Source organism: Strix uralensis, chromosome 9 (assembly GCF_047716275.1).
Source record: "Strix uralensis isolate ZFMK-TIS-50842 chromosome 9, bStrUra1, whole genome shotgun sequence".
NCBI classification, from domain to species: domain Eukaryota; kingdom Metazoa; phylum Chordata; class Aves; order Strigiformes; family Strigidae; genus Strix; species Strix uralensis.
This window is the reverse complement of record NC_133980.1, coordinates 17,799,395-17,819,773: the sequence shown is the minus strand read 5'-3', so window position 1 is coordinate 17,819,773 and position 20,379 is coordinate 17,799,395. Positions and strand designations below refer to the sequence as shown.

Below are 20,379 nucleotides of genomic sequence, written 5' to 3'. Positions count from 1 at the left end.
CATGAAAGCACAAAACAATGTAAAAAGCCCAGCTACTGTGAAATATACCATTATGTACTGAAATGTTTTACAATGTGCTCAATTTAGAACTATTTCCTAATTTAAAAAAAAAAAAATTAGGGTAAAAAAAAAATCTTTTACAAGTCAGTGTAGTTTCTGTTAAATTGCAGTAATGAATTGGCTAATGAAAGCTATCAGAAGCTTTTATATAACATTTCTGAATAATCCTATTACATGCATTAAGTTGTTTCATTTTGTAAGTACCGGTTTGTTGCATAGTTCTAATAGCTTATCTGTAAGGCGTGTTGCATCTCCAATAAATTTTCCTAAAGATTCCTTCATGTGAATAGCTTTGTTTAGAATTTCCTTACATCTGTTGACACGCATAGGGTAAGAGGACTGTAAACAGAGGAAAGTTAAAATTTATTAGACAACAGTCAAATCAAGTAAAGAATCCTAAAAAAACTCCACAGTAATGAATATATTGTTTTCTCTACTTACTGCTTGTCATATGTAATATCTGGAGAAGGATGTTCTCCAACTGAAACTTGGTACCTGCACAAGTACTGAATTGGTACAGTGCGGGGGTATGTTTTTGTGGGGGGGTTATTACTTTCTGAAACAATTCTTGGGAGTCCCACAACAATATTCAAGAATATGCCAGTGTACCCTGGTATTTCACCAGCCTTAAAGAAATAGTATGCACCACGCTTTCCAATTTGCATTGGAGTGACCTTACTACCAGGTAAGTATTAGGACTAAGTGGTATATCTCTCATTTTAATCATGGCACAGGGTTGATTATTTGACTATAAAACTGCAAGTACTATTACAATTACTAAACCCAACAAAATCTGTTGTCCGTAACTACCCAATTCATCTGTAATTTGTTATTCAAATTTCCTTTCCTAATACATCATACAAGTCAGGATGCACGTTAGCATTCTAATTTGGAACACTTAAACTGCAATATCTTAACTTTAGACTACAATAAAATCTTTTGCAGTGATAGCACTGATACCCTGTTCTACAACAGTATCACAGCAACTGAAACTCTCAATTACTTCTTGTCACCTTAAAGTAAAATAGGTTATATTCACACTCCTCTCTGATGAAAACAGTTTTACAAACCTAATAAAGGTGCAGTTATACTTATCAAGGTACCTTGGACACAGCAGTCATCATCCACATTGCTTGTTGTGGATAGGCTAAAAACACTTTAGCAACAATCACCATCAGAACTGCGAAGACTTCATCATGAGAATGGCAGATTCGGGAGATTAACTGAGAAAAAGCTGTCAGAAACTGGTAAGGTGCCAGGTGATTTGTGTGCTCTGTAATCACCTTATTTATTTTAGCTAAATCATTTTTCATTTGAACACGTTCTGAACGACTAGCTGAAAAACACAAGAGGACAAGATTATGTTTCTTTTTTCCCATCTGAAATGTAAAGTAATTTAAAACAAGACTACAGAAACATATTTTGTTGGTAATTTTTCATAAGCCAAAGAAACTCAAGAAAAAGGAAAAGCTCCTACTGTAAAGTTCATTTTAACACAGCATACAATGACTTCATACATATGCTATTTAACTAACCAGAATAACAGGAAATAAACAATCACAGACAACAGGAACATGGAACAGACAATATCAGAAAAGCTCTCTGTGTACTCTTAAAATAAAATATCTCTTATTCCTCTCAAGTAATGCAATGGCATAGAACAAACCAAAAACACTCCATGTATTTCCCCAGTAAAAGGATTCCAACGTTCTTTAGTGGAGAGAAAACGAAGAAAGTCTTTCCAAGGGATGAAATTAGCACATATGTGCGTATCTCTGCCCCTGCGGACCCAGCATTTTTGCAATTTTCATTTGTACAAAAATCTTCCACCCAACATGCATCTGTGGTAGTAGTTTCAAATGCCTTGATATTGCCTACAGGTTCCCCGCCCCCAATTTAAATTTCAGTAAAATTCCTTCAGCAACTGGAACCAAGGAAAATTGGAAAAAAGCCCCAAAGCCTAACACTTTACTGTAGCAAGTGTATACAAACTCAATACTCATCGCTCATGAGGCAACTTAAAAGAGGTGACAGGTGACATACAAGGATTTTCCCTAAATCTGTTTATCAATTTAAGTTACCTGAGGAACAATGCTATCTCATTATATATTTTTAAAAAAAGTTCAGGAGAGTGTAATTAAAATAATTAATACTCCCCTGCATATTAGCATCCTGTAATTTAAAAGAATAATAGTACTTTCTCGTTTCCGTATAAACTCAGGCAATAAGTCTGAACAAAGAACTGTAAGTGTACTTCACTGCTCTTTCAATCATATATTCAGAAGTATGACACAGGAAGTATGTACTGAGAAAAAATGTTCTACCTTTATCACATTCATACGCTTTTGCTCCAAAGTCCAGCCATAAAGATAGCATTCTTGGCATTGACTGATAGATGAACTGGTTTCCATACTGTAGAGACCTATGATTACATGTTTAAATCACAGCATGTTAGTGATAAGGATATAAAATTTGTAATGTTTTAATACATAATTGTTTCACATTCCATTCTGGACTTTAGAAATTTCTGCTCAGCATTTTAATGTATCTGCAAGAACTAAAAGCTTACTAATATACAAGGGTTTTGTTTTTATTAATCAAAACTGCAACTGAAATAATTAACTGTCTTACACAAAACAGTCAATTGCTTAGTCAGAAGGCAGAAGAAAAATTAATTAGGTATGAAACCAAAAAGAAAGCATGCAGTATTTTGTTTTACAACACTGCATAAAAATTTCATTGAGTCTGAATTGTAGAAAGACAATATATTCCTATAAAATGTTTTTTCAGTGTAATAGTCATCCTTCTACAGAAACTAAGCAAAGTTCCCCTAGGGTCTAACCTCCCAAAATGATGAACTATGTATCTAATCAGATCTCCTTGTTTTTCCATCTTATTGTCAGTTACCATCGGCATTAATTTATCATAGTATTTAGCAAGATAAAAATGTCCATCTTCCCATTCTGGCAAGAAAATTGTAACATCCTGCAACAAAATCAAAGAGAGGTAATTACTTTTGAGAAGATGCTGAATTTAAAATAAAAATTAAAACAATAATAAATAAAAAGAATCTCAAGAATCAAGAATTTTTTATTAGTTACATTTGTGCAAAGTACATGCAAAAAAAGAATTAATTGTAACTTTGTAACTCCAAAAAATTATAATTTTGTCCCAAGATAAATGCATATACAAACTAGAAGCCTGTTTTTAAAATATCTTTTGATTTTGGACACAGCAAGATAGTTCAAGACAGGATTATATGGATTTCCTCAACTAGGCAAGATTATAGTTCCATTAAAAATATTACAATCAAGTTCCCGATTCTGATAAACTCAATACTGGGTTTCTTTTAGATTTTTGAAAAGTGAAACAGCAGGATGTTAACAGTTGGACTTGATGATCTTTAAAGGTCCTTTCCAGCCTAAATGATTCTATATTTTTCACACTTCTGTTTTCCTTCTAAATAATGATATTAAAGAAAATAATTGTGTGATATATATTAGAAAAATAACTTGGCAAGTGGCACGTCCATTCTCTAATAACACTGGCTTGTTTACAGTGCCAATATTTAGACAGTAGAGAATTCTAAGCATTAGTATTTTAATATAATCCACCAAAAATTTATTAGTTTCCATGATTTGAGCCTTCATTTGATTTATCTGTTAAATTTTTCTCCAAATGACTGTTACAGAAGTATATTCACTAATAAGACACAGTATTAATGCCAAAACTTGGATAGGAGACATACTGCTTCTAAGGAAGCATGAAGATCTGCATCTACTGGTTTAGCAGGCAATGTGTTAATCAATGTCAAAACAGTTTTTCACTGGCATAGCAAGAGGAGGCAGTGTAGTGCCGTGTTGTTGAAGAAAACCATACCAGTTGTCCCTTTTTCTAGTTCTTCAGAGACTGCGAGCATATTTAAAGCATGGTTGTAAGTCACTACCAAAGAGAAGTAACTGAGGAGTAATGCAATGTGTCATCAAGTTACCTCACTGTCTGTTTAGAGCAGCCCACATTTTAGTGAGGAATTCTAGTTTGTGCATGCATAAGAAAAAAGCCATGCTCCTATAATTTGTTTTTTTTTAAAAGAGTTATATCAGGTATTCTTAGCTCCCACTGTTGGGCACTGTAGGCTTCCCTGTATTGACATGTTATATTAAAGCTAATTCAGATAGTTAAATCCTTACAAGAACAACTACTTCCTTCCTATGCATTGATACACTATTTAATCCCACTGATGTTATCCTCGGTTGAAATCATCAGGAGCGTAACAACAGCTTACTTGGATTATTATTCTTCAAACTAGTGTCTTGTTAACACCAGTATATCAAATTACCTTATACTTTTTCATAACTGCATTGCTTTCAAAGTTAGCAGTTTCTTCCATAAATCTGCCCACTAGCAGCATTGCCCGGCCATGGATGAGCTGATTTTTGCTATTGCACAGTGCTTTATTTTCAGGGAAACATAACTCAACCCCCTTCTGGAGAACAATGAGTGCTTGATGAACCTCACCCTAAGGGAAAGAGGAAAACATTTTATATACTTTAAGTAAGAGAGATGTAAAACTTCCATCTTACAGCTGTTATTAAGGCAAAGCTATGTCCCCGCATGTGTTCTAGGCCATTCCAGCTGTGGTAACAGATTACTACTAGCTTCGGATGCTTCTCATATTCTGTTGTCATCTCAGCATTATTGTCCCTTTAGGTTTACCACAATAATTGCTCCCATGTTTGCTGCCTACCTCTATTAGTTAAAAAGACACAAGTTAAGGAAAGGTCTACTGTTAAGGTAATTTAAATTTGCCTGGGCTGCTTTGACAGAGGCAGGTAATCCACCAGTTGTATACACAGCTGCCAGAAAAGTCAATGGATACAGAAAAGGGCTGACTAGCAGCTGGAGGTAAAAACTTCCCGTGGCTCAACTGCAATCACAACATGTTTATAGTCCCAGTTGACATATTTTGTTTTACATATACTGACTGTGTGCCTTTTTTTCTTGAAGAAGATTAAAGTTTATTTTCTTGGGTGTAAGAAAGTAAGCTCCATTTTTTATTTTCTTTACCTTGGACCAGAGCCATTTTGCTCTTTCTACATAAAGTTCTGAGAGCGTAGATTCCCCAGCATTCAGAAGAGCATTATACGCAGTCTGGTGATGACCAGCTTTTCTCGCGACTCTAGCACTCTGGAGCCAACACTGACCAACGAGTTCACTGTAATCCTGGCTGCAGAGATATTTTTGCAGAAAATGAAAGATTTCAGTCCTGAATGGTACTTTACAATCTGAAGTAAACATCACAACGTATTGATACACAAATAAAATTTCTCAGTAAGCTATATACTACAAGAACCATCACTAAAAATTATTTGTAATACATCTGTCTCACCTTTTTTCCACTTAGACCTAGAAACAAATACTCCTTCCCCCTGTTTCTCCCTTATCTTTCCTACAGAACCACTTTTCCCTTCTATTTTGAAGGTACGTAATATTGGAGATGACTGCTTTTGTCTACAACATACATTTCCAGAGTTTTATCTTCTCTCTTCTAACACACATATGGAAAACCAGAATATTACTGAGATTATAACATAAACAGACAAGAAATAGCCATGTTCTCACCTTTTACTGAGACTAAGCAAAGCCCTTCTCACTGCTAAGATGGGTTCTTTTGCTCTGTAAGAGTTTTGGGTCATTTCAATACGAGCACACCAATTCAGGGAATCTCTACTGTGGTCACCATCTGGTTGCTGAAACATTGGTCCAATACTATGTTCCAACTCACACAGCATATGCAACCTGTGTTAGTGAAATAAAGGAAAAAAACTGTTGAAAATTGGTTGCTGTGTGAGATATATGCAACTTTGATAAAGCTTTTGCCATTTTCTTTCTAAAAGCTGGCCATGTAAGTACTTTCAAATAGTAAGACTTTTTAAAGCAAAAATGAAGCAAAACCACGCACAAAATCAAGGATTTGTAAACTGATCAGTCATTTTCTCACTATTCCTTTGTCAAGCAGCTGAACACAGAGACAATGAAGAGCACTTAGAGAAGAAGTCAATCTTTACAAAGAGTATTTCTGTCCATTACTTTTAGCAACAATTCTTCAGAAAGTCTGATATTTTGAACAAATATTTCAGAGGCAATACACTGTTACTTAAACACCTCCTTTACAATAAAGTTATTCCGTTTATTTAAAAATACCACTATTATTAGTTATCATTGTAAAGTTGCAAAGCTGAGAGCTTGTAAATGCCTAAGTTCTCATTGGCAGAGCTCATGTGTAGTGGGTATATCTGACAGAGAAAAAGTAACTGAAGGCTTCTGAGTAGCCCAGATCAATGGCTAAATCAAGATATTTTGTAACACTTCTCAATAGTCAAACTCTCTTTCCTGAATAAAATAACACCACAAAAATTAACACCACAAATAGAATTAAGAAGTAATTAATACATACTTCAACTGACTAATTTCATGCAATATCTTGCCATAAGAATGCATTTACAGTGCAGAGGAAGTATTAAGCCTTTTTCATTAAAAAAGGCTACTTACTTTTTAGTCTACTACAGCCAACTTCAATTTTTACTGCTCTTTGTTGATAAAAGAAGGGGGTGCTTTTAGACCACCATATAGATTAAAAGCAATGCTCTTTAGTTAATGGACTTAATGGAGTTACTGGCCTATATGTACTACTTTAAGCATGGAATTAAATTGTTGATTTTTATTACCTGAAGTTTACATAAACTTGCTTGCTGATTTTGAAAGACTATGCCCAACAATTTTACTGTGAATATTTTTCATGGGGGATAAATATAAACTCCCAACTAATCAAAGGTTTCCAGTTGGCTGAGTATTTAAAAAAATTAAAAGAAGAGGTGACAGAAAATGCACATCAGTACCATTTATTGTGGAAATGGAAAATTCTTGATGCTGCATACTTGACTAAGTGATTTCTGGATTTGAGAATAGTGACATGAAAATCAGAAACCTGATAATGTGTTCATATCCTCGTTGATAAGATCCTCTTTCAAAGCTTGCTGCTGAAAGGGGTACAATCTGTTCTGCTCGAACAACCTTGAGTGTTTCATAAAAAGCTGCTTCATTTTTCTTCTTGGCTGATAATAATAAATGTCCTAGTCTGACACTCCAAGTAGTGGACTTCACATCTTTGGGGAGAAAAAAAAGCATCTCAAACTCTTTCTTTAAGCAACTTAATCTGAACATGCTAATTTGTCTTAACATACTACTGGAGAATAAGTTTCTCAGAACTAATTAATTGAATTTTAGAAAGACTGTATATTTCCACCCCACAATCCAACTGCCTAAACAAACCCAGAAGGAATTTGGCCTTACACTTGCTTGAAATTTCTACTCAAGAACTACACAGTTTACCATCAAATACATTTAAAAAAAATCTAGAAGACTGTCAGAAGCAACCCTCTCAGTAAAAACCAAGACCAAAAAAATGACAGTAGCTGCCCCTTGATTCAAGATGATTAGACTAAAACATACACTTGTTCAGAAATGCAAGGAAGTATTCATAATTTGATATCATAACAACTTACCTGAAGCCAAATAATTTTCCAGTAAATCCCATCGTGACAGTTTCCAGGCTGCTTCCACTCTGTAAGTGTTCAATTCAGAAATCCATTCAGACCTATTAAAAGAAAACAAAAACAAAGTTTGTACTGAACTAATTTTATTTTTCCTTTCCCCCTTCAGTCTATGTTAGTTCCTACATTGTATCAGCAATAATCTTTATATGAAATTTCTCTCACTTGAAAAGAAGCAAGGTAAGCTTCCTTCTAATAAGACTCAATAAAACCAAAGGATATGCATTGATAACAAATAATAGCTGTACAACACAATCCCACAAATTCAATTTCCAAGTAGCATATTTAAGTTCTATAGCACATTTTAAAAATCACCTCTTCCAATCCATTTATCTTATTAGGCTACAGAATAGCTATGGAACCAGTAACATGCAAGACAATGAAGGAAAGACTCTGTTTAACAAATTAAAGCACATATCAACGCTGCACACAATGCAGTCAAGAAGTACTAGCATTTCTGGAAGTCTTGAAATAAATAATCTATAGACAAAGCACTTCAAGTTTTCTACCTTCATATTGCTAATTGGATATGCTTGCTAAGCCTCAAATGCTTGATACTGCACAAAAATGGCTACTGAGACACAGGTGTAACACAAGAGCTTCATATTACTCAAGTAAACATTGTATGCTCACAGTACCTGTTTGCAAGCACTCCATTGACCTGAGTGATTACAGTAGATAACTGACCAAGGCCTAACATGGATTTCACTACACCATGATAATGAATAATCTAGAAATAGGGGAAAAAAAAATAAAATTGAAAAACCCACACACATACATTAATGAAATTCATGGCAGTATGAGGGAGGAAATAGATCCATTTGGATGCTTTTTATAATATGAAAAGTCATAACCAATTGCACCATAAGCTAAATGAATGTTCAAAATTAAAAAACTTCTATGATTACCAAAGAATTATGATCACCATCAGCAATTTTTGAAAAGCACTTCACCACAAATATAGTTTGATGTTAATTTATTAATACCCATATCAGAGTTGTGAATAAAATTTGGTTTAAAGAAATTAGTAACAAGAAGAAAAAAGTCACAGGAAGAAAATAGTCCCAGACCCAAAGCAATTTCACTCTTCATAAAAATGTTTTCCATACTCTGGGAATGAAGTAGGGCCACTAAACCACTTTATTTACTGTACCTGTTGTCAACTGTGCTAGATAAGCTCTGCTTCATAGGGAATGGCAAGAAACCATAGGGATATCCTAGGCTAGGAAACTTTTTACGAATTTGCATTAAAAGAGTATTTCAAATATAGAAAGAGTAATACATGTCTTCAACTTTCTTTTGGCATTTATCATCACATCTCTGGATATTCACTTTGGTATATGAAAAGAATGATGGTTTTCCAGTACTGCTCACTTTACAGTACCTTATACTTCTATGTTCCAAATAAAGGAAGGGAAGGGGAATGGAAGACAAATAATTGTAAGTTTTCTTTAATCGATTTCCATTTGCTCTTACATGATGAACATTTTCCCTGGACGTCAATAATGAAAAATAGTAAGTCAGAATTACTTTGAATAAAGCCTGTGGTAACTTGCTTTAATAGTTCTCTTGGCATGTACCAGTACTGACTGATACTTAAGCAATCCAGTTTCAGGCCTTCCCAAACAAAGGCTGAACTTTAATTGGTAAGCTGTCCTAGCAAAAACCTGGGCATAAGCATCCAACTATTAACCCGAGCCTGCAAATTACAGTATAAACCCAGTAAGAGATTTGTTTTAGTTCATAAGACACTTCCAATAGCAATAATTATTCAGCAACTGCCACAGTAAACTCTTACGTTCCCATTTTACTTAAATATTCTGAACAGGTAATTTTGGCTTAGTCTTGCACTAGTTAAGAAGATTAAAAAAAATAATAATTACATGTATTTTTTATAAAAATAAATATAAAGAGTTTGTCTTGTATTTACCTGATCAGGTTCCAGTTGGATAGCCCTATCATAACAGGCTGTCGCATCTCTTAACAAGCCAATACTTTCATGTTCAAGGATTTGTTCTTTGAGAGACGGTTCTGCTTTCCGAATTGCACTCACCCCAGCTACTCCATCTGGCTCATGCATAGCAGCATACAATTTCTTTATTCAAGCAGAATTGGACATGTACATTAACAACATCTCCAAGACAACAAAATAATATATTTTATATATAACATGCTCAGAATCACTCATCTTCTTGAAAAGGGAGAACGAACTACTCTGTAGGACTTCTTGTCATTAAGCTTTCATGGAAGATGTCAGTTTTGCTGGGCTACTTCCAAAGCTGAGCCCTACTTTTGCTTAGCATACTGTCATACTTATGATCTCATAGTATAGGAAGAATAAGAAAGAATAACACACGAAGTGTCAACCTGAAACAATCTGTATAAAGGGCAAAATAAATATCCTATTATTACACGATGAAAATGTATAATGAAGCTGCAGATTACTTAGGGTGGAAAAGAAACATACTAAGTTTTTCAAATCTGAAATGTCACTGAGGAGTATAAACCATAAGGAACTACAAACAGGCTTTGGAAATAATTTAAATAATTTTCAACACCCTTAGCATTAGCACTTTTTCTACTTTAGACCAAGCCACTTAGCTTTCCTTCAGATGTGCTTTGGCCTTTTTTTTTTAATTATAGTTGAGTGTGTTTTCTCTGACAAAAGGCACAGAGTTAACTAAAAGCAATAAATGCTATACTTGCAACAAAACCACATTTAACTATTTTCAGGATTCTACAATCTTTTATTATACACTAGAAATCTACTCCTTCCTTTTCGTATAAGGAGCGTAACAAGCCAGGGGAAGTACTAAGTGTTGCTTAAAGACAGATGACTAAACACTTGTATCCAACAGCAAGAACCTAACTGCATCTTTTCTTCTTCCCATTTCAGATAAGAATTTGACAAAGCTTTATTCATCTATGTCTATTTTCATTTTAAAATAAAACAAATAAAAACAAAAAACAACTTCAGAACCTGAAGAAATCCAAGATGCTCCTGAATATTTTGTTTCTTCTCTGTAATGAATGATTCAAAGTGCATCACAGCCCTTGTGTAAGCCTTAGAGCGAAAGGAAGCCACAGCTAGCGTATCCTGAGGTATGAGGTCTAGAAAACGTGTCACATTTTGATATTCTCCATAGTCCTCACTCGATGCTATAGAAAAAAGACATTTTAAAAAGTCTGTCCGCTGAGGTTTCATTTACAAGAAATACCTTACACATCAAATTAATTCATTTCACAATTTAGTGAGATATTCTGATTAATTTAAGAACACATTTTTCTCTTCTGTCAACAACAATTTATTTAAAACAATCCCAGGGAACTTCCTGAATCTTGCAAGACTGCATAGAATATGTTAAACTTAACCTTTAGAAAACTAACAAGAAATTAACATGTCACTTTAAAATTTTGAATCTGTATTTCTTACAATAGGCATTCAAAACAATGCATTTGGGATGGGAGGGGGTATAAATCACAATACAATAGTAAGAAAACATAAACCACACTAATGTATTATAGTAATATTGCATTCTTAAATGGTCATAATGAAGTGGCAAATTTAAATACTTATTTGAAAAATGTAAGTGCCACTTTAAATAAAATAAGCATCACTCACTTTTTAGATCACTTCTGTCTTTGCCAGACTTGACAGTATTTTTCTCAGCCATAAGTATTTGAAACTTATGTCTAGCCCACTGAGTTAGGTGATCAAGCATGGAGAACACCGTCTGTGTGCTCAGCTGACTTAGATCAGATGCACTGTCTTCAAGTCTCCTGGTAGACTGGTCATCGTGTTTCAGAACAGCCATAATTTCCACATAAACCTACCAAACATTAATATGATAAAAGACAGAAGTGCCAAACAGGCATCAAAACAGCAGGAAACAGTAATTAACACAAAAATCAAACTAAAATACTATATATTTTAATTGTATATTTTATGAATTTTCAGCTTATGATCTTGAGAGGAAAAAATGACAAATCAAGTAGCAGTAGTTGTCAGGAGAGTCTGTACAGGGAGAAAGTCTTTGAAAAACAAACCCTTGGATTCAGAATAACCATCAAGGTTACCGGAATTTTAGGTTTCAAGACACAATGAATGCTACTGCACTTACGCTGCAAATACAATACTTCAAGGTTTGCTAAGAGTCAATTTATCTACTGGCTACCAGATCACAGATCTACTTTTTTGTTATATTTAAGTAAATACCATGCTGAAAGACCTGCTTCTTGTTTGTTTTAGTCAACAGAATATAAGTTAACATAACTAACAGATACTTATTGTGGATGTACTTTGTTCACACAAGAAAAGTCATCACACTCCTCTACACATCCACAATGTTTAAACAGAGATATCTTGGCTGTGAAATTTCAAATTTATAAAATGTAAGTTGTATTTTTCAGCCTCTTCAACTGCTGCTAAAGCAAACTGAAGAAGACTGGATGATTCTTTTCCCTCTTATCCGTGTTTAAGACGTCTATGAGTCCTGTTCTGCATGAACCTCATAGCCAAACAGTTTTTCCACTTAAATTGTTAAGCGTATGCAAGGGAGAGAAAAAAATTATGGGTTTGAATTCTTGGAAGTATACAAGTTCACTTTATTCCTTGTTTGTGTTGCACTCTCTTCCTCTTTGTACCACTCCAGCTCTTGATGTTACTGCAGTCATAATTAACTGCATAATATCTCATCCTAGGCCCTGCTGAAGAAATAGATGGAAAACCACAGAAAAGCAATTCAACACAAACTTGTATGAATATATTCAAAACCCTGGCAGAAAACTTATATTATTAATACAGGAAAAGGAGTTTAACACCTATACAATTAGTTCATGTAGGTCTACAGTAAATCTACAGAACTGAACAGCTCCTGAACATTCCTATGAAGAACACTACCATCTTACACGTCTCACCTCTTGTTGATCCTCTTGACTGCATCCCAACAAAACATAGACAAGGATGTGTGGAAGCAGATAAATTGTCACTTTATAGTCATTCTTCATCATAATACTGCAGCAATCAAAAACTTTTCTGGCCAGATCATGTCGCACCTATTTCCAAGAAAAGCATCATTACAAAAGTGCAAATGCCTGAACAATTAATGGCTATGTTTTTGTTGACAAAATTATTTGATAGAATTTGTAAGATACACGTCCTCCTACAGGTAGTTCAGCAGACTTAAACCTGCAACAGGGATGCCAGATGGCAGCTGTTATTACATGTATCAATTGCTGATACCACAAAAAGACAGGCAAGCATTGCTTACATGTTCCACTTTTCCATGTTTTCCACACCATTGTGAAATTGCACTGGCCATAAAGAAAAACTTAAGGCCGAGAGTCTACTACTGCACTCAACCTCTCTTCTGCCTTTAAAAGCCTGCAAAAAGTAGGAATTATGAAGACATTGAATTCTTCTCTGTCTGAAACAGAAAGAGGACAGTGTAGCTACTGAGCTACTGTGATTAAATTCACTTCTTAAAGTGGTTGACTTAGAAGTGAAATTTTCAGTGGGTCACTTGCATGTTGGAAAGGGGAAAGGAGAGGAAGAAAGAGACAAGTACTTTTTATGTGCTGGGACTGTGGAGCTCTGGGGAAATGAAATAAATCTTTCAGAAACTGAGAAGGTAAATGTGAGGTTTTCCAGTTATTTCAGATACTTTTCAGAAGCATTTGTCAGTGCCTTCAGATATACAAGAGTCTCTGGACAAGGGCAAACTTTCTAGACTTTTGGCTTTGACACTACCTGTAAAGCACGACCAGGAAGCAACGGTGCTGGGGAAGGGAAGGTGCATGGTTACCTTGATGACCCAAGAAGTAGATATGTGCTTTAACAGGCCTATAGTGAAGAGGCATCTTTTCCCCCATCCATTCCTGACTTTCAGAAACCAAAATGTGGTTCAAGAACTGTTGTGTACACCAATACAGAGAGCAGATTTAGTCTCTTACCTTTGTTATAAGATAACCTGCCCAAGTTGCTGACCATTCAGCAAAATTATCACCTAATTTGCTCAAGTAAATTGGCTTCTTCATCTTAGACCAGTTTACAGCCTTTTGAGAACTCTTGTACCTGTAATTTTAAAATACCCATTTAATAAAACTAACTTCTTTATTTAATATAGTAAAAACCAATAGCATGTCGTTAACTATGAAGTTCCCTAACTGGAATCATATTAGGTTTCATCTTCTGAATCTTTTAAAAAAGGATTAAGAAAATACTTTCAGTAGTCAACATAGTTTACTTTAGAGCTTATTAAAATGAAACATGAAATACAAACAACCTAACATGTTACCAGAATTTTAAAGTATACTTCAAAGTGCTGTTCTAATCAGTTTTAAGAAATGCAGTTTGATTAATATTTGAGTACTATGTTTGTGACAGGAGAACCCCAAAACATATATGAAAACCAAGAAATGCCAAAATGTTTGTTTTCTAAAAAAGTAAAACTTATCACAGATGACCATGACTGTCTTCATGAGGAAACAGAAAGGAAAATGATTATTTCAAATTAAAGTGCATACTCATTTGAAGTTTTCTTCACATTATTCTTACCATTAATTCAACAAAATGAAAAGTCAAAATTAAAACTCAGAGAGCTCCTCCTACTTCTATAAAGGGTAGCAGTAAAGGGATATTAATGGATTTGAGTACAAATTCAAATACTAGTGAGAATTTGTACAGAGGAAAGAAAACAGAAACAAAGTCTTCAAAACACTGTATGAGACAATGCTCTAGGGACAAACAGGCATATCTGCGCAAAGTACGAGCTCAGAATTTTGCCTGTTTGATTTATAGAGAATTATCTTCAAGGAAGTGCTAATTCGGCTTTACACAGAAAGACCTTATTTCAATTTTGTATATACATATCACTCTTCACAGAAGAGTAACAACCACAAAAAACCAAATGAAGTTATTGCTAGCCTGGAGGAAAACAAAAGGTTTTTAAAGCTGTTATGAAAAGAAATTGCTGAAGTTGTCATATACCGTGTATTTAAGTGAGGTTCCAAGATCTCCTGCACATGCTCAGGAAACCTCCTCCAAAGCCTGGAGCCCGGGCAGTCAGTGTTTGTCTCTCTACAGTCATAGATAGACAATAACTCCTGAAAAGGCATGGTTTACATCACCAAGTTAGCACTGAAAATATTTCATGACCACAATAGTAACAAAAACTGGTGTATATACAGAAGTAATGAGATAGAAGTTACAGAATGTTTATTTCATCATTATAACTGCAAAACATCCAATATTGTTCATCCCCTATTATTAGACAGTGTTGATTTCAACTATTTATTCCCAAGATTCTCCACTTGGTGTTTGGACCATGTTATCTCTTATTTTTCACATCTGCCAATAAACCAGGACTATAAGTTAGTCTGATCCCTCCTTGTGCATAAGCTCATGAAATTTTCTTATTCTGCTGACTACATGGGGCCACTTACTTTGTTCTGGAGCAAAGAAGTGTCCTGAAGTTTTCACAAACATATTAAATGACAACATAAAAAACCTCCGAACCAAAAAACAACAAAAAAAAACCCCAACCACCAAATCAGCTTAGAGCTAGCAAACCAGCTTGGAGTTGGCAAACCAGCACAGAAGACTAGAGTCTGAAAATAAGGGTGGGCTCCCCTTCAGTTGCTTCTTAGAAGTGTAAGCATTAAACTCCTGGGAATACTTACTCCTTTTTATTTCTGCCTATAGAATCTGCACCATTTCTAAGTCAGTCTCAGGATTACTCCTTGTATGGACTGGTAAGTTACCTCTGAAACATCAGATCTCTCCTAAATTATCATGACATAAAAGCAAACAAATCTGCTTTTATTTGACAACTCCCCAGAATTCTAAGTGAGCACTGAGGAGTTAAAAAAATAAAAAATCACTACCCTGAGTAACCTTTTACTTAGTAATATAAAGCTGTATAGGATGAAGTTTCAAATACTTCAACATGTACTTCAAAATGGACATTTATACTGCATAATTCTAAGTTCCATGTGATAGAAAATTGCGAAGAAAAAATAGGATCTAACCACGTATCTTACCTGAATTGCATATGCTGCAGAATCCTGAGCACGAACATTATCAGCATAAGCAAGGAACGCTCTGGTCAGTTCCATTAATAATCCATAAGCGAAATTTGGATCCTCCACACCAGCCTCAATCACAAACAGAAGGCCAGTTTCATTAAAACTGAATAATAGCTGTATCTTTAATCTCTAAATAATCACTTTGAAGCCTGACTCTAAACTGTTGAGAAAGCAAGTATATGAGAAATCAAGTATATATTTTCAAAGGGCCTAAAGATAAAAGGTTCCCTACTCTCAAGTACTTTTAAAATACCCTTAATGCTAAATGAAACACTACAACAACACTTCTTACCACAAATGTAAAATGTTTTCCTTGAGTTTCACTTGTTGAAAAATCGAGCCTGCCAGGATCTATGGCTCCCAGTTCACCTAAACATTCTCCACAAAGTAGTCGGGCTTGAGAATTTGCATCTTGGCAGCCGATTAGAAGTACAGTTACCAACTGGGAAATGACTGGCTCCACAGTTTCACTGTCTGTTACATACTTTATCAATTTTTCCTAGGAAGTTGAAAAATAAAGATGGGTTATTCTACAACCATGATTATGGTAAATAATCTCAGAAATTTGCCATCTGTGAGTAACTCTTTGTTTGTATTTTGTTTCCCCACGACTTTAGATTTGTGATTCAAATACTGTCATTTTGTAACTGTAGCCCAATTGTCCTGAATTGTTGTTACCCTAAGAAGGATTAAATAAATGAGTAACAGTGAGTAACAATGAGGGATTTGGGCCTCAATTAATAATGCTGTCATGGCCAATATTGTATTTCATTATCACACAGCTCTCTACTAAATTTTCTTTCCTTGTCTTACCAAGAGCCTCTCCTTTTCTACATGATCTTTTTCACTTATCTGTTCCTTTTATTCAGACGTTCTGATACTTCCTCTCAATTTCTTTCATGCAGCTGTTGTCATACCTTCTGGTTTCACTGCCATTTGTACCCTTATGATTCCCCATTTGTTGGCCATTTCTTTGCTCTCAGTTCTACAAAGCCAACTGTTTCAAGCCCTTTAAACAATGCCCATCATTTTAATTGGATGACCTTCCTTCTTCATTTTGGCCCAGTGTTCATTCCCCAGATCCACATTTAGTCCAAATACAAAAAAAATATTTTCTCTTGGTCATGTGAAAATGTTTGCCATTGTTATGTTTAATGAAAACTGAAACAACAGCCTACATAAAAGATACAGATAGTTCCACGAGCTGTGGAACTAATTAAACTTGATTTGCTTCAATTATTTTGCTAGACTTCTAACTAAGCAAGACATGGCAAGATTTTGCTGACATGAGCTGCAAGAATTACTGACTGACCAGGAATATACACAATGATTGTTTGTTGTTTTAGCTAGGATTTTTTAAAATTTCTGACTGAAGAGTGTCCCACAGTCTTATAGCTACTAAAGGGACAATTATTTTTTTTAATAGGTCACATACAGAGATTTGAAAAGCAGTATCTTCAACTTGTACATGATTTGAATATAATCAATGGATTCAAATTTTTGAGGGTGGAAGGCAAAGAAGAAAGAGAAAAAAAATTAAGGCTGTGAGGTGGTCACACACTTAATTCTTTCAGGTATTACACTCACACACAAAAAATTCTGGCTTTAATGTATTAGTCTCCTGATGCAAAAGCCATACATGTTCTAACAGAGAAAAGCCCACACAACAGATTGCTGAATAGACTTTAGACACATCTTTCCTCAGCGTTGAAGAAAAAGTAAGAAATGTACCACTAGCCTTGCTGAATCACCATCACACAGATTTGGAGAATTTGAAAGTCCTCTTACAAAGAGACATGATAACAGAGAATCCCTTCTCCCCATTATATTATGAAACAGCTTAATAAATTGAGGAGAATAACACAGCTCATGTGAATACCCAGTAGCAGTTAGGAGTTTCAGATTATTGGTCCAGATGCTACTTCAATTTATTTTTAATTCTACTGAAGGAGGTTTTCTATACCTGATTTCTATATAATGTTTCTTTCAGGCTGGTAAGTGCATGAATACGAACATCCACATTCTCATGCTGAATAGCTCTCATAGACAGCTGCAGTGTTGTCTGCAAGTCAGTGCTTTTGGAGGATTCCTGAACAAGACATGACATAAGAAGTTCAAGTGAAGTATAACAGGAACACACTTAAGCAGCATTTCAAAGAACACAAGTGAGAACACTGACTACGTTCTTGCCTTTGTCCATATACCACTGTCTTCCTGTCTGTTTTTTAAAATGTTTCCCTCAAAAAGTTGCTATATTTATGCTTCTGTGATGGTGTAAATAAAATTTATTAAATCAGAAGAAAATGCTTTGCTTTGAGCACCTCATTATCTAAAATCAATTTTTACTTTTGTTACCTCATTCCCACTAAATAATTGCTGCTTCCCATCCGAGTGCAACCTAACTATTCTGAGGGCAAGCAAAAGAAATGGAGTACTCCTAAAAATAGACAAACTTTGTTACCTTTAAAGAGAATACAGCAGAGGGATCAAATTAAAAGTAGCTTCTCTGGTAACACAATCATTGTCATAGCTAATACTACTGATTTATAATCTCTTTTGCTTCAAAAAGATTAAAAGTCAGTGTTCAGGAGATGCTACAGAAACAAGCATGTTAAACATAAGCATACTTCTCTCCTAAAAAAAGAATCAGAACCTGTTTCAAAGTATTCCTGCGATACAAATTCTGTTTTGCTGGAGGCAGATAAATACTGCTTCCACATAATGATAAACTTGACATGTTTTCCTTACTTGTCATGAAATCATTTGATGCACTGAAAATAAAACAATAAATAAAAGAAGCTATACCTTTCTGTATTCCTGAAGGACAACTTGAATTTCTTTTAGTTCTGGGAGGTCAGGCAGAAAATAGATTTCGTGCAAAAACTCTCGTACTGCATCCCTAACAGTTACAAAAAAAAATATTGCAAAGAACAAAGGAAAGCAATGAAATGTAATGACTAAAAGAACAAAGGCTTGAAAAGCAGAAAAAAGTAAATTTCATTAATTTTTATTCTAATGAAGTATACATATTAAACAATTTGTTTCTCTTGTTTCTCAACTAAGCCACAGGTATTTCTCCTCTATACTTCAAATTACTTTCTCTTTTAAAGGCAGTTCTTTCCAAAGCTTTCAAAGTTGCTTCATCTCTATCAGGATTTGCAATCCTTATTTTGGGCACTGGCCAAAGAGTAAGAATAATCCCATTTGAGGTGAATACAGTTCCAGTTTTCCATATAAGAAAAAAACCCACAAAACCAAAAAAAGGAATTCTGTGTTCCTAACATGAAGGAATCTCTTTCAATTTTGCCACTGTAAGCTTCTATGAAAGCCTTATTATTTCTATTGTCATCTTTTATTTTGAATACTGTTGGTATGATACAGTGCAAGAAAAATGAAAACCCAACAAAAGTAATCAAGATATCAGCTATCACCACTCCTAAAAAAAAAAATAAAAAAAATCATAAGTTTAAGCTGCAAAACATAAGATGAAAAAGAATTAAGACTCAACATGGTCTTCAGAGAGGTTAAGTAACGAAAATGTCAGTCTTTTGTATTAAGACTTAGATTTTCAGTTGGTGTCACCATTTGTGAAGAGGATGTATGACATCTTACTCAACATTAAATTCTGTGCACTTGATAATTATAACTCTAATTATTGAACGGAACAAATAAAGAACTCATTTCCTCCCTGTTTCCAATGCTATACGCTTCTCTCTAGCTTAGAGCAAAGGTTAGCAATCAGTTATTCTGTGTGCCCTGTAGAGGGAAGTCATTTTCCATACGAGCAGAAAAAACGCAGTATCAGAAAACCTGGCAGGGGTAAGTGTCTGAATGGGGTGTACCTTGGCCACAGCATCATATATCTTTACAAGGATGATATAAAAACATCTTTTCAGACGAGGCTGTCACTCGTCAAATTTCAAAATGTCATTGCAATTTAGTGAAGTAGGAATTCTATAGAACAACATACTGTTTTGCAGAAAAGTAAGTTCTCCCATCTCAGTGCTGGACAACTTTAATTTAGGGTTATCCCCATTCTTATTGCAGGATTTAATCCATATAAATGAAAATATTTTGTACAGTACCTGTTCTCAACTATGAGAAAGTAAAATACTGCTGTAGTTTCCTTTGGCTGGATATGTATAAGGGGCAATAATGCTACTATCACATGACTAAGCAAGGAACCAAGGTATGAATGGTCCAGACTTCGGACAAAACAATCCCAGGCTCTAAACAAGAAAAGACAACAAAACAACAGTAATCAATGATTCTTCTCTGCATAAAGACATTTTAATGGAGTCATGAAAAGCATTTTAAGTTATTTCAGCTCTGTGGTTTAGTTTGTTGTCGACAAAAAAAAAAAGTGTATTGAAGGACCGAAATAGCAGGCATGTCGGATACACTATCAGTTCACCTGCAACACAGTTCTGGAAAGTCATCCTTGTATCTTAGAGCTGTTCTCAGTGTAGTCATCATCTTCACTCTTACTGAACTGATGTGTTTGGGACCCATGAGCTTCATTAAAGACATAAGACTGTTTAAAGCCTAGACAGAGAGAAAAGTCATTTTAGTGCATTAGATAGTAAAACATACACAAAGCACATTTTCTAATAAAACCTGG

At 34.8% G+C, this 20,379-nt stretch overlaps 1 protein-coding gene across 3 annotated transcripts in view; it reads right to left on the bottom strand.

The window, feature by feature from the left end:
* ATR (ATR checkpoint kinase) overlaps window positions 1-20,379 on the bottom strand; it is a 42,147-nt gene that overhangs the window by 6,578 nt on the left and 15,190 nt on the right. For 2 of the 3 annotated variants that reach the window (XR_012629997.1, XM_074877580.1), the window contains exons 18-39: window positions 20,173-20,303; window positions 19,844-19,987; window positions 18,564-18,657; window positions 17,722-17,847; window positions 16,051-16,257; window positions 15,714-15,827; window positions 14,662-14,777; window positions 13,626-13,746; window positions 12,591-12,728; window positions 11,296-11,503; window positions 10,654-10,832; window positions 9,604-9,768; window positions 8,312-8,403; window positions 7,626-7,717; window positions 7,049-7,226; window positions 5,683-5,859; window positions 5,128-5,287; window positions 4,400-4,579; window positions 2,903-3,045; window positions 2,385-2,482; window positions 1,164-1,396; window positions 265-399 (exon numbers count right to left, since the gene is read on the bottom strand). Coding sequence is in view for 2 of the 3 variants with exons in the window: in XM_074877580.1 (XP_074733681.1) it covers window positions 265-399; window positions 1,164-1,396; window positions 2,385-2,482; window positions 2,903-3,045; window positions 4,400-4,579; window positions 5,128-5,287; window positions 5,683-5,859; window positions 7,049-7,226; window positions 7,626-7,717; window positions 8,312-8,403; window positions 9,604-9,768; window positions 10,654-10,832; window positions 11,296-11,503; window positions 12,591-12,728; window positions 13,626-13,746; window positions 14,662-14,777; window positions 15,714-15,827; window positions 16,051-16,257; window positions 17,722-17,847; window positions 18,564-18,657; window positions 19,844-19,987; window positions 20,173-20,303 (3,231 nt within the window). In the remaining variant the exon portion in view is untranslated. Of the gene's footprint in view, window positions 1-264; window positions 400-1,130; window positions 1,397-2,384; window positions 2,483-2,902; window positions 3,046-4,399; window positions 4,580-5,127; window positions 5,288-5,682; window positions 5,860-7,048; window positions 7,227-7,625; window positions 7,718-8,311; window positions 8,404-9,603; window positions 9,769-10,653; window positions 10,833-11,295; window positions 11,504-12,590; window positions 12,729-13,625; window positions 13,747-14,661; window positions 14,778-15,713; window positions 15,828-16,050; window positions 16,258-17,721; window positions 17,848-18,563; window positions 18,658-19,843; window positions 19,988-20,172; window positions 20,304-20,379 lie in introns of those variants that run through there. The other variant, XM_074877581.1, reaches the window with a different exon arrangement.